At 40.9% G+C, this 13,279-nt stretch overlaps 1 protein-coding gene across 2 annotated transcripts in view; it reads right to left on the reverse strand.

The window, feature by feature from the left end:
• The window catches only part of fgf14 (fibroblast growth factor 14), a 139,575-nt gene that overhangs the window by 49,452 nt on the left and 76,844 nt on the right, over nt 1-13,279 (reverse strand). Inside the window, exons 1-2 of one of the 2 annotated variants that reach the window (XM_030757598.1) lie at nt 7,396-7,709; nt 303-413 (exon numbers count right to left, since the gene is read on the reverse strand). In XM_030757598.1, the coding sequence (XP_030613458.1) occupies nt 303-413; nt 7,396-7,588 (304 nt within the window). In that variant the 5' untranslated portion in view covers nt 7,589-7,709. Of the gene's footprint in view, nt 1-302; nt 414-7,395; nt 7,710-13,279 lie in introns of those variants that run through there. The other variant, XM_030757597.1, reaches the window with a different exon arrangement.

Raw genomic sequence — 13,279 nt, forward strand, 5'->3', positions numbered from 1 at the left:
AGTACCAAACTGTGTGATCCCATAGCTCCATTTACAAAGGCATTTTTGCTCCAGAAACCAAAAAGCTAAGGGGATCTACTGACCACAGATTAAAAGAGGGTGACTCCTTGGTTAATTTTCTGCATGAGAAGAATAAATATAGAACGGGAAGTAATCCAGACACAAAATTGTGCTCAATAAGGCTGCATAGGGTTAAAAATAAATGTAATTTTCTGTGACCTCTGCTAGCAATTTTTTAGATTTTCCCCAATGCCTGTTAAAGGTTTGATTTAGAAGTCCAAGAGATATTTCAAGGTACTCACAGGAATTACTGCTGTCATCCTTGGTCCCATCAAGAGAGCCATCGGGGTTCATTTGCAAGTAGTATCCCTGCCTGCAATATAACCTGGTCACTATACCCTTGAGCTGGGGATCTGCAGAGGAGAAAAAAGTGAAAGAACACAGTGAATAGTTAGGACAGCAAACCAAATAAACTTCAAGAATTCAACTTTTCTTTTAATATAGCACAGGAAAAAGTATTGTTTTCAGAGGGACTTTATGGCAAAACACAGAGACACACAATTCAGAAGTATTGCGGCTGGTGTTTTTTCACAAGCAAATCCCCAAGCCACCTTTCAGGCACATAAGCCCCATCCTGCTCAGAGATAGGCCATCCAATTATAGGTAGCAGAATTAATCTGTGGTTGCCTGACTCCCATAATGAACCCAATAGCACCCTCTCTGGGTTCTTAGTATGTAGGATGTGAGAGTGTCTGAGCGTCGTCCCCTCTAGCTGCCCCAACGGGGGAATTTCCTGCATATCTACTGTAAATAAATCACTACTGTGGTTTAATTGCCCAGAGCCGCTGCAGCTCAGCGAGTCATGTTGTAATTTAGTTGGCATTTTGTCAGTTTGCAATAACATGACAAAAAGTGAAATGTAAAAAGTAAAAAAAAAAAAAAAAAGCGGTACAAAACTGAAAAGGACACATTTTAATAAACCTGCATGTGGGTGCACATTGGGACGTCTCTGGAAAAATATTGCTTGTTCTCAAGCTGTGCGACGATATTTCTTCTTCTGTGTGCTTTTGTGTACCTGTGTGTCTGAGGTCATATGCTATCATCATTAGACTTATTGTAGAGACAGCCATCACACCAAATTTCATTCTAAGAAAACCCCCTGGGGAGGTGAACAATCAATTTCACCTGAGCCTAAACCAGGTCCCTTGCATGCTACTCTGTATGTGTGTTTGTGGGTGGGTCAGTGGAGATATGTGGAAGAGAGAGAGAGAGAGAGGGGCCACAGAGGACAACTCCAGAGGTCTTGCTGAGGGCAGCGTCGGGCTTTTTTCTGTTGCGGCTCAGGGCATTCTTCTCTGAAATGGTTCTGTTGGTTGATGGCATTAGCTAGCTCTGAGACCTTTCCCTGCTGCCTGAAAGGGAGAGAAACTGCCTCTCTGCTGGTGGATCTGAGCAGTGCTGCTATGGCATTCAGCTGTGCCGCTTTGTTGCTTCATCAGAACAATGAAAAGGTGGCTAAAGCTGAATCTGACTGTCAGAGTGCCTCTGCTGTGTGCAATTCAGGCTGACAGGATGGTGACAGTATGTATCTGGGTTGCAATAATACTAAGCTCAATCAAAAAAACATTGCAGGCATTTAGCCAGAGACAGATGTCAGTGTGAAGTTATCATCCGCTTCTCGTCTTCTCTTTCATTCAACTCACAATACAAGTGACACATTCTAGCGTCATTGTCCATTAGTATGAGAACTCATTTGTGCAAGTAAAATACAGAAAAACATTAAACATTAAAATTCACTGGGAGCTATTCTCAAAATGTGTGGGTTAAAATTGAAATTATGTTTTTAAATTACGTTTTTTCTTAAAACATTTATATATTTTAAAAAAAAACTGGAAAGATTATGACCAAAGGAAAAAAAAGGGTCTTTTTAACATCAGTAACCCAGTAAAATAAAAAAAAGCTATTTTCTTATTTGCCCAAACCTAATTTGCTGTTGCCCTGTTTCACCATTGGTTTGAGGATCATGGATAGTACTGTTATTTTCTTTTTGTTTTTCCTTAGAAATTTATATGTTTTTGTCCATCACAAGTTTTCTGAGCCCATTATGACACCTTTAAATGCAAAGTGCAAACTCCAAATAGTCAATGTGCAATATAAATCTCACATTAGAGAAAAAAACAAATGCAGCTTAATAAATGACTAGGACAATTGGCAATTAATTAAAACCGTGTGGGTTTATTAATAGAATTCAATCCCACATTTTGATTAATTTGTGCACAGGTTATAAATTATTCAGCAAAAACTACGTCTCTTTCCAACCACAGTAAAGCTAAAAGAGCTACAACCCATTCGTCCAAATTTGCTGCCCTCTGAGCTGGGTAAGTAACTTTGGTCTTACTGATACACAGAGTGACTCATAACCTGCAGGTCATGCAGCTGGGGTTGTGGCTCCAGCCAGGTTAAGTTTGAATGATCTGGGTTGTAGAACACTGTGCAAGAGTAAAGGTGATGAATATATTCGTGGCATAGCTTTGGATATGGTCTGCACATCTCTTACCGCACGCTGCACATAGAGACCTAGTAATGCATGGGTCAGTGTTTTTAATAGCCCTTATCTATAAACTGTGCAAATTGTAGGAGATGTGATAGATGTAAGTTTCTTAATTTGTAAATCAGTTTACAGGTATGTTTATATATATATACATACATATTATATATATATATATATATATATATATGTATATATATATAGACACACACAGCAGTTTACAGGACACATCACACTAATACTGCGTTGTGTCTCCATTTGCTCTCAGAACAGCCTCAATTCTTCACAGACCAGCAAACACCAGTGTTACACACATATTTTCATATGGATATTTAATAGGTGCCCATTTCTCTTAAGCAAATACTATTGTGTAGATACACAAACTTGGTAAACCTGTGATCAATGAATGGCTTTGACCAGCATTTAACTGGTCTGAGGACAGATCAGTGGGGAGCAATCTGTCATAATTAAAACTGCATATCTGTGAATTCTAGTGTGTGTGTGTCAGTGTGTGTGTGAGAGGTGAACTTGGCTCCTCTATCATGCCATAAATCATGAAATGCTGGCTGTGTTCCCTGAGGCGAGCGAGCCTGTATATCTCACACACACAGATTTCCCCCTCAGCTTCAGTCATCAGTACTTCAGAGCAGCAGCCAGCGTGAGCTGAAAATAAGTCGAATTAAAGCTAATTCATTACAATTAAATAAGATTGAAAAGGAAAGAAAAAAGATGAAACAATTGTTAAATGGGGGAGATAAGTCTCCGTAATACTGTGTATGATAGTTGAGCTCTATTCCTATTCTGGGGAGTGTCTCTATGAATACGTCAATCACGTCTTTAAATACCTAGTGCATTATTTATGACTGACAAATATGCCAGCATGCATTCCTGCGATATAATGTTTTGTAATCCTAGTAAAGCTGCCAATCCATTAATGCAACACAAGTTGAAGGTTAAACTTGTTCCCAGTTAATAAATGGTTAGAGTTACACTGATCTATTATATTACAAACCAAAAATCATATTTTTGTACAAATTTAAGAAATACCAGAGAAAATAAAGTGTGTGGTTTAGAAAAACAGATCAAGAAAATGAGAACGGGAATATTAGAATGCGAGCGCAGAAAAGGTATAAGCAATCACACAAAGGAAGGATTGAGGGCTTTAAGAGTGACACAGCATTTTCAGTCCTGTCAGACAAGCTTGATATGATTCATACACTTTTTAAAATCCAGAACAGCTTTGAAAAATGTCTGTGGTGTTCCCTAAGTCGACAAGGTCTTTGACTCATCCTTCTTTTCTTACTTATTTCTTTTCTTGTCTGTATGGATACTCTGTGTATAACACACCCAAACAGTGAAACAACAATGCTGCTTATCACAGATGGAGTCTCCAGCCTCTAATCTCGTTGGACTTTCCCAGTCGCACTATTGGTTATTACAACAGAAGCACTGTATGTTTCTGCATGCTTTGTTTCTAGGGAAACTGAGTTGCGGCTTGGCAGCAGCAGGGGGTTTCCTTGGAAAATAGAGAGTATCAGAACCATAAGATCTCAAATTGTGTTGTTTTGTAGCACAAATCCTTTCTACATTTAAATTCAACTGTCACGGGACAGTTGTGAAGCAACCTCTCTGCAGTCCCCGCTTCCCCTTTCTCTCTTATTTTCTGTTGTGTCATCCCCCTATGCGTGTGCGCAGAGGCACATGTTCAGCTCAGTACAAAGCAAGCAAGGAGTGCACGGGGTATAAGGACACACACACACACACACACACACACACACACAGGCACAGCTGCAGCAATACTTGTAGACTCCTGTCAGCCCTGCCCTGCCTGACCCACTTTGGATGTTTCTGGAATAGGAGAAGGGCTTTTCCATCCTGCAAAGGAAAAACCCTTTTTGCTTCTGTTGTCATATAGAAGGGGATCAAAGCAGCATTCTAACTCCTTTCCTCTGTCTCCTTCATCAACAACATCTCTGACATCTCATCCAATGAGACAGTGGAGGCTGACTGATGACGCACTGCTCTGTCCTGTCAACATGTGCTTGAATAAACAGCCAGCGAGCGGGAAAGCAGTCATCTCAGCTGGCTTTTTAAATCATGTGAGGTAATCTAATGTAACATTATCTAATAATTAAGGCATCTGATCTAGGGAGATAATTAGAGCCACAGCAGTGAGATTATGGGCAAGTCCGAGCTGCATGTGCCCCCGGCTCGCTTACTGGGTTTGAGTGTAATAGGATTTATAACTCACATCTAATCCCCTAAAAATTATGGTGATCACTGGCTCTGTATCTGCTATCAAAAATAAGCATGGATTTAAAATTAAAGCTGATATGAAGGACAGCACACAAAATCCTTCCACACAGAATATCCTGGTGTGGTACTAACAAACGGCAGGAAACCCCATCTGTGCATTCTAATAAACAACTACAACAAAAGAAACTGATATCTCATATATGAAGTGTCAGCTGATTGTTTTCTTTGAATTCATCAGAAGATGCTCAGGCTTAGATACGCAATGTAAAATCAATGCCAGTCAGTGCAACCCATATGAACTGATCACCTAGTGTCTCACTCATGAGATCAATACTCTAACCCAAAGGGAATGCTGGATTTCGGGGCTTCTTTTAATACGCCCTGACTCCCTCATCCTGACACATCTGAGTGGGAATTTGAAGCATATAGCCACAGTCTGGGCAATGAGAAAGCTGCTCTGTTCTTTGTAGACTCAGCTGTTGAAGCCCAGTGTTTTTGTCACCTGGGAAATGAAGAAAATTGTGTATATCTGCACGTGTTGTCGCAACACATGTGATCAGTGGTGCATTTGGTTTTATTTGCTCACAAAGAAACATCTTTTCAGGGTTCGATATTAAATTAAGTACAGCAAACAAGTCATTAGTCTTCCTGGGCTTTGTGCTCTCATGCCAATACAGTGAAAACAGGGGAAGAAGTAAAAAAGGGAGAGAAGAAAAAGTGTGAGAGAGAGAGATGGAGTGGTGAGAAAAGTAACAGTGGCAGGGAGCTCCCCGGCAACAACGTCGCATATCATTTGATAAAGATTTTCCCAGTTCATGTGAGACTGAAATTAATGAAGTATTTTCCCATTAGGGTCTTTAATCAAAAAAGACTACAAAATGAAAGGAAGGGAAAACACTGTTTGTTATAATTATACTTTCAAATGTAAGGAGAAAACAGCCATTTTAAGACAGCTTCCCCCTTGATTTTACTTTGATTTTATTTGAAGTCTTCCTCATCTTCCAAGCAGACTTATGACACAGGTCACCAACACTTGTGCTTGAACTGTTACTGTGGATTAACATCACTTATTTGAAATTTGAGAAGCCAGGGATTGCTCCAGAAAATGGCCGATCCAGGTGTGATGTCATTTTATGCTTGCCAGTGAAGGCTGACTTGGCATAATTGGCATCTACATTTCTGACTCAGAGCAGACTAAAGCATACACTACACCAATTTTTAAAAAATGCCAGCATATGGACCCTTATATCCACAGATGCGGACAGCATCATCTGTCTGCATCTGTGATCTGCGAGGGCTTCTGGATGCTGTTGACAATTTCAAATGAAAAGATAGATGCGCCACAAGCCAATTCAGAGGTGACACAAGAGGACAGACAATTAAACACACACGCACACACAAAAATGGGGCAGCCACACATACACATCCTAACACATGCACACAGTGGGCAGAATCAGAAACAGCAGCCTGGGGGATAGCTGATTATACCCTTCCATTCTCATGAACCCTCACCCATGGCCAGATGTGTCCTCTATGGGCTATTATACGGATCCTGTTTCATCAAAGCCATTTTAATACATGTAATCACTAAGGGCTACTGAAGGAGACACTTCATGGTGTTGTTCTGCTCAAATATGAACAGAGAGACTCAGCAATCAAAATGGCTCTCTTTGTGGACAAGATGAAAGAGTCAATGCTACTGCCGTGTCCATAAAGAGGAAACAAATGTAGCTTGCTATGAAATCACATCCTGAAGAGGGTTCAAGTCTGTTGCAGTTATAGCATGTGTGGTGCAACAGGTCTGATACCTGATGATTCTGAGAGAAACATGCAGCCACCTTCCATCATTCACTAACAAGGGGAAATGACTGGAGTAATTTTCTCCCTAAATGAATTATGGTAATTTCTTTTTATAAGAAAAATCATCATTACTGTCGGCAGTGAAATAATTCTTGATATTGCTCTTTGGCAACCCCAGATTGTCACATTACGGCCAAAATGCTCATGAGATTTTCATAATTGAGCGGAATATTGTCTGGAGCAAGAAGAGACCATTGGGTCTAGAATTTGAAGAAACATTGGGGGGTGGGGGTGGGGGCATGTTTGAAAGGCATAACCTCCATTCCAGCGACACTGACCTTTTACTTGCATAGAAATGAGTTTCATTTTGGGTTCTTGTAATCTGCTTATGTACAGCAGTTCAGCATATTCTGTATGTGCTTCATGGCGATCAGTCCCTTTTCAGACTCGCAGAGGTGACAGCTAGGTAAACCTGTCTAAACCATTTGGTACAACTCGTCAGGCGCCTGTCAGCTACCTGGGATTGCATATAAATCAGAGGAATGTTTGTTATTTTCAACCAACTCGGAAACATACAGGAATCATAATGATCTGTCTCCTTATTTCTAACTTTTTGAGCACAAAGGTGCAATAAAGCAAATACGTCTAAATAAATAATAAACATTATTCATTTGCGCTCTAACCACAACCTCCAAGGTTGTCATGTTAGTCATAGGCCTAATCAAGCTATCAACCAGTGGTTGAACGGATGCACATGTTTACACTGAATGCACACTCTGAAGTTCCCAGACCTTGTCTCCGTAGTCTCCGTTTCCTGAGGCCGAAGATGCGCACTTTAGAGAAGATGTCGACCAGGTTCCCATTGCAGAGCCCCTTGTTCTTGTTGGGGCTCTTTCTCCGTCGGTTGGTTGACGGTCGGTCCAAATGCTGCTCCCGTGCTTGTCTTTTCTGTCTGATCAGCCCACTTGCAATAGCAGCAGCCATGGCTCACAATGTCACAACTGCTCAGGTCCAGTCTGCACTCGGAGCACGGACTATACAAACAGCCGCCTCTCAGAGCTCGCAGCCCGGGTCACAGTCCCATGGTGGCGGCTATGTGGTTCTTTCCGTTATGTCAAATGTCAAATAAATATTTCTAGGAGCTGGTTTTCCTTTTTGTTTTTCTTTTGTCCAGATACTACATGATAATTAGGGTATTAAACCAGCTGTCATTATCACTCGAAAAATTCTTGAACATGGTGGAAAAATGAGATCAGTTCATGCGTAATTCAGCACATCAGTGACTACAGTCTTGTTTATGAATATTTCTGAGGATTATTCATACCTGTACGGTGATGTGTTTGATCATTGTCTGTGAAATATTCAGTGGCATCGTCTCCTTAAATGCCCAACACGGGCTGCTGCGTCCTCTCGGTAAATTTCACCTACTCTTTGCTCCTTTCACACTCCGTTTTCCCCTCCTTTTTCCAGACGAGGATGCTTTAGAAGTCAGTCTTTAGTCTGCGGTGGGGACGCCTGTGCATGTGCGCCGCCAGCAATTAAACAAACACAGGCGCCTCCTACGAAGATCACAACCCGGCTGAAGGCACAGCAGCTCGGGCGAATCCAACTCCCAAGTTTGCAAGAAGCGATCGGCGACAGGGACCCCGCGATGACTGATCGAGAGCCACACAGTTGGAAATACAGAGGAACACGCAACCGTGGCAGAGTTGTTGTCTGGAATTAATACCAAGTTATATTCCAACTACCAGTCGATATGTCGGCTAGTGTTCACACCACAAGCGATTGGGCGCGATAGGAGCCAGGGAGAAGAAAAAAACATACTCAAAGCTGATCCTGCATGTGGTGATGACGTCTGCGTTGTGTGACAAGCTGCATACAAATACATAAACTTAAACCCCCCGGCGACCAGCACACAATTCGACCCAGTGCATGTTCACAAAGAGCCTGCTGCGAGGGAAATGAATGTATGGCGAGCAGTGCGCAAGGGGAATAAGGGAAGAAAGTAACACCACAGACAAACGGCGGAATTTATTTTGCAATGCTCAATGGGAAAAAAAAAAGGGGGGGGGGGGGGGGTAGGAAGTGGTTGTTTATATGCCCCAGATCAACAAACATTTCCCATCAACAAGTCCTAACCACTCGTTAGCGCACGCCTGCTTGAAGAGGTTGCACCCCATCCACTTCCTCCCTCCTGACAACCGAGCCCCTGCTTGAAGGGGGGATGAGCAGCCTGTCTGATGCTGTTTGACTCTAAGATTTCAGTTTTTAACGCTTCATTCTAGGGTCTTTAGAAAGTCACATTCCCTTCAACACTACACACTTCATGTGGAAATAATAAAGCGAAACGTGAGCAGACAGCGTCATTTGATTAACCCTTTTCACCTCATTATCATAAGCAAATCTTTTATATTTTAAACTCACATAAAATGAGTAATATCAGTAGAATACTGTAACAATTTTTTCACCATCTCATGCGAGTTGTTTCACCTGCTGCGTGGTAAATAAACATACTCATATTGATTTAATTAAGATCGATTTAAGTTGCGCGCTCCATTTGCTGCGTGTGGTTTCAGCACCACGGACAGCGCCTCTAATTTCTGCACCATCATGGAGGGGAAATCATTTCTTCAGTCGGTCATCATAATCTTTACTTGAACGTCCACCAGAAAGCGGGATGTAAATCACAAGTAACTGACTTCACTCCAATCGCTACCTGCAAATGAATTTCAACGTCGAATCGAGCCTGTCTGAGCCACACAATAAATGCCAGAGTGAGGTTAAAATGTTTGATCCTTTCCTTGATTTTGGATAAATATCATCTAATCCTCAATCACAGGCACAGAAATTAAAACTCAAGAGAGCCATCTGCTGTTTGTGGCTGTAATTAAAGAGCTGGGCTCATGGGGAACTAAAGTGTTGTACCGAATGGCTCTGATGTGCGTTCACCTTCTGCACCTCGCACACACCTGTTGATATCCAGTAGATGTACATATATAAGATGGACTGAACTGACCAAAACAAAAACAAAAAACAGCAGAACATTTGTTAGGACAGATGAACAGGTTTATAAGAGCTGAATGACACCGCTTTTGGTGATGAAAAACATGCACAGCGCTCGAAAATAAATGGAGTTCCTCATAGATCGCTTAATAACGTTTACGCAGGACTTTTACGATCAGCCCGCTACGCGTAGGTTTGTGTGAGTCTCCCCCATCCCACTGGACTGGCTTGAGCACAAGCAGTGGATGCACTGAAAGTTTTTGTCCTAGAAGCCTCCCGCTGCTGCGGTGCTATAAGAGACATGCAGTTAACGCTCCAACCAGCAGCGGACACTGTCAGCTCAACAATGGTCCCACAACAACTTTGCAGAGAAGCGCTGTCACCATCACGGTCATGAATCGGAGAGGGTTTCTGTTTAAGCTCACACATACAATCGATTTTCTTCACTCCTCTGGGGGCTCACATTGCCTGACTGGACAAGAAATCTGCTTTGGTGCATCTCAAAAAAGTAGTGTCCTAAACTTTAGCTTCCTGCAGATTTTTAAATTATTTTGTTTGTTTGTTTGTTTTGTTTTGTTTTTTGCTAAAAGTGCTTTTAAGACTCATTTTGAACAACTTTCTCAAGAATGAGCTTGAAAAAGAAAAACAATTCCTTTACAAATGTTCCAGAGAGGACAACATTTTGCCATTTGAGTTCATATTATTTGTTGTCAACAGAGCCAAAAATGAGCACCGTAAACTTGACAAATATGATCCAATAGTTGAAAAAAACAAAAAACAAAAACCCTTTCTGGGCTTGATCCAGGTCCACAGGAGATGCCTGTGAACTATTGCCTTTCCACTTTCAGTCTCAGGGCATGGGCTAAATACACAAACAGCTTTTTACCCAAAGCACATAAATTCACATGTGGAAGTCTAATCACAGAAAACACTGTTCAATCCAGGGTAATTTTCTCCTATCAAGCTAAACACAGCAGTGGTTGTGAAAAAGCATCTCAAAACACAATCAAACATTCATAAAGTAAAAGAAGGGTGCACATACCTACATTTTTTTTCCTCCTGCATGTGAACGTGTGAGGGTCCATGGCAGCCCCATCCCAAACACCTATAAGCCAAGCGTTTTCCCTGTGACTTCTAATACCACATTTATACTGCCCCTTCTAGGTTCTAACATGGTTACAGCGAACTGACAGTCTGCCCCGAGCTGTTCCCAGTAATTTGTTCGTGAAGGCCTTAAACACTTCGCTCATTCTTTAAGTTGGGTCACAGAGAAAGGCAGTTAGATTAACAGATGTGGACACTTTGTCTGAGGCTACCCACAAATGTGAGGCTAAATGTTGCCTTAGGATGGAATTTGCAAGAAATTAAATAACAACAGATATGAAATGCAAGGCATACCATACATCTATTATTTGAAGGCCACCAATACAAAATACCAATAAGAATAATGCCAGGTACATCTGGCCTGTGCGGAAAACCTGGAAACCAAAATGCACTGAGATTCAGTGAAGCAGAAGCTGCAATTAATGCAGCCACAGCCTCATCAGGTCAAAACATTTAAATCCAATCTCCTCTGAGGAAATTAAATTATCTTAGTTAGGTGTCCTGCTGCCGAGGCAAAGCAAATGTCAGCCCACAGAACTGAAGTAAACAACCCATTTGATTATTGCTGTTACTTTGCTCGGGGGACCATGCTGTTTTATCGCCTATCCTGATAGGAAAACCACGCAGTAGGACTCAACACTTCTGAGGCCCAGCGATATGAAAGAAGCTTAACTTTGCAGAATCAAATTACATTGCATTATCAAAGACAGTAAGTTAATTCAATTTGAGATGAGTAATGATTTTTCCCAGCTTGGATTCATGTCATTCCCCCCATCCTTTTCGTCCTCCCTGTGCTTTAGCGGTTTAATCAGTGAATATCATGAGTCCATCTAATGAAGTAATAAAAGCTTAGCAAGCCCAGTTATGGACTCTAAGTATCCTACAGTGCTTGTGTATGCGTCTAATTAGTTTGGATGACTGTAATAGTCCAAGCTAATCAAAGAGCTAAGATAGAAGAGTGCACATAAAAAGCTTGCATGGGCTAGCGACTGTGGATACATTTTATTGAATGGTCATAAATTAAGTGCACACACTGAAACCCTGGAGATGGGAAAAAGCTGTAAAGTTCTGGGGATCATGACCACATGATTATAAACAGCCTCAGTTTATTATTTTGCTCTTTATTGAATAGTTTCACATTTGATCACTTTGAGTGATGTTCCCTTACTAGACTGTTTTATGAAAACTATCAGCTAACTATAAAAAAACTATACCGCATTTCGCAGTCACCAGTTTGTGAGGTGATGACTGAACCATAAAGTAACTTTAAAATATCCCCTAATCAAACAAAATACAAGGAAGCAATATTTCCTTCTGTCTGAAGTAAGAAATACCACAAAAAACAAACATACAACATGTTATTTCCATACATATGCATCTAGGTCACAATTATAAACACAACCCAACTTAACTAATAACACACAAGAGTCGTACTTTTCACTGCTTCATGGAATAAGTAAGTGAACGCTTGGATTTAGAAACTAATAGAACGTCTTTTAGCACCAACAGCCTCCAGCAGATGTTTCATGTAGCTGTCTATACAGGAGATCTTCCACAAGGATGAGGAGGGATTTTAGATTCTTCTTCATTGCACCAATAGAAGATCTCACATCACTCCAGTTTTGGCCTCTCTTCATTGGTTGCCAGTAAATCTTAGATTTCATTTTAAGATTTTAGTTTTAACCTTTAGGGCCTTACATGGCCAAGCCCCCCAGTATATCTCTGACCTGTTGAAATCATATTCTTCATCCAAAGCTCTTAGATCATCAGGTCAAAAGTTACTGTTGGTCCCTCGCACTCATTTTAAAACTCGTGGGAATCGGGCTTTTGGGGCTGTGGCACCAAGGTTGTGGAATTCTCTTCCACTGTCTTTACGCTGTACAGACTCCATTGACTCTTTTAAAAAGCAGCTGAATTTTTATACAGACAAGCTTTTAATTAACATGTTATATTGTATTCTATTGTGTTTATATTGTTGTACTTTTATTTTTGTTTTTTGTTGTGAAGCACTTTGTGATTTTTATCTGTGATAAGTGCTATATAAATAAATTTTACTTACTTACTTACTTACTTACTTCATTGCATAACTGTTTCATTTCTCCAGGTCAGCCTACAGCGTCTCAGCTGAGTTAAGGTCAGGACTCTGATTTGGCCTTTTGAGCACAGTTTTCTTTTTCTTGTTGCCTCACTCAGATCTTGTTGCCTCATGAAGTCACAAACCACTGTCCAAATTTATTCTTCCCTCAATGACCACAAGGACCACATGTTGCAGAGCAGCTGAAACCACTATGCTCTGTCGGCCATGCTTCAGATTTCAGATTGATTAGATGTTGGTGTGCAGCAAATTTTTTGTTCAGCTTTTGTCTAAGTAGTGTTGTGCAGCATCCAAGTGGCCTTGTTTTTGTTATTATTACTATTATTTTGCAGCAGCAGTTCTTTTTGTGGTGTATTTCCATTAAAAGCATTCCTATTTAGTGTTCTTTATATAGAGGGCACACAGTTTTCAGTAAGTTGTAGATATTTCTGCAGGTGCTTGCTGCTACTCTTGGGTTCTTTGACACATTACAT

The sequence above is a fragment of the Archocentrus centrarchus genome, chromosome 21 (assembly GCF_007364275.1).
Source record: "Archocentrus centrarchus isolate MPI-CPG fArcCen1 chromosome 21, fArcCen1, whole genome shotgun sequence".
Lineage (NCBI taxonomy): Eukaryota > Metazoa > Chordata > Actinopteri > Cichliformes > Cichlidae > Archocentrus > Archocentrus centrarchus.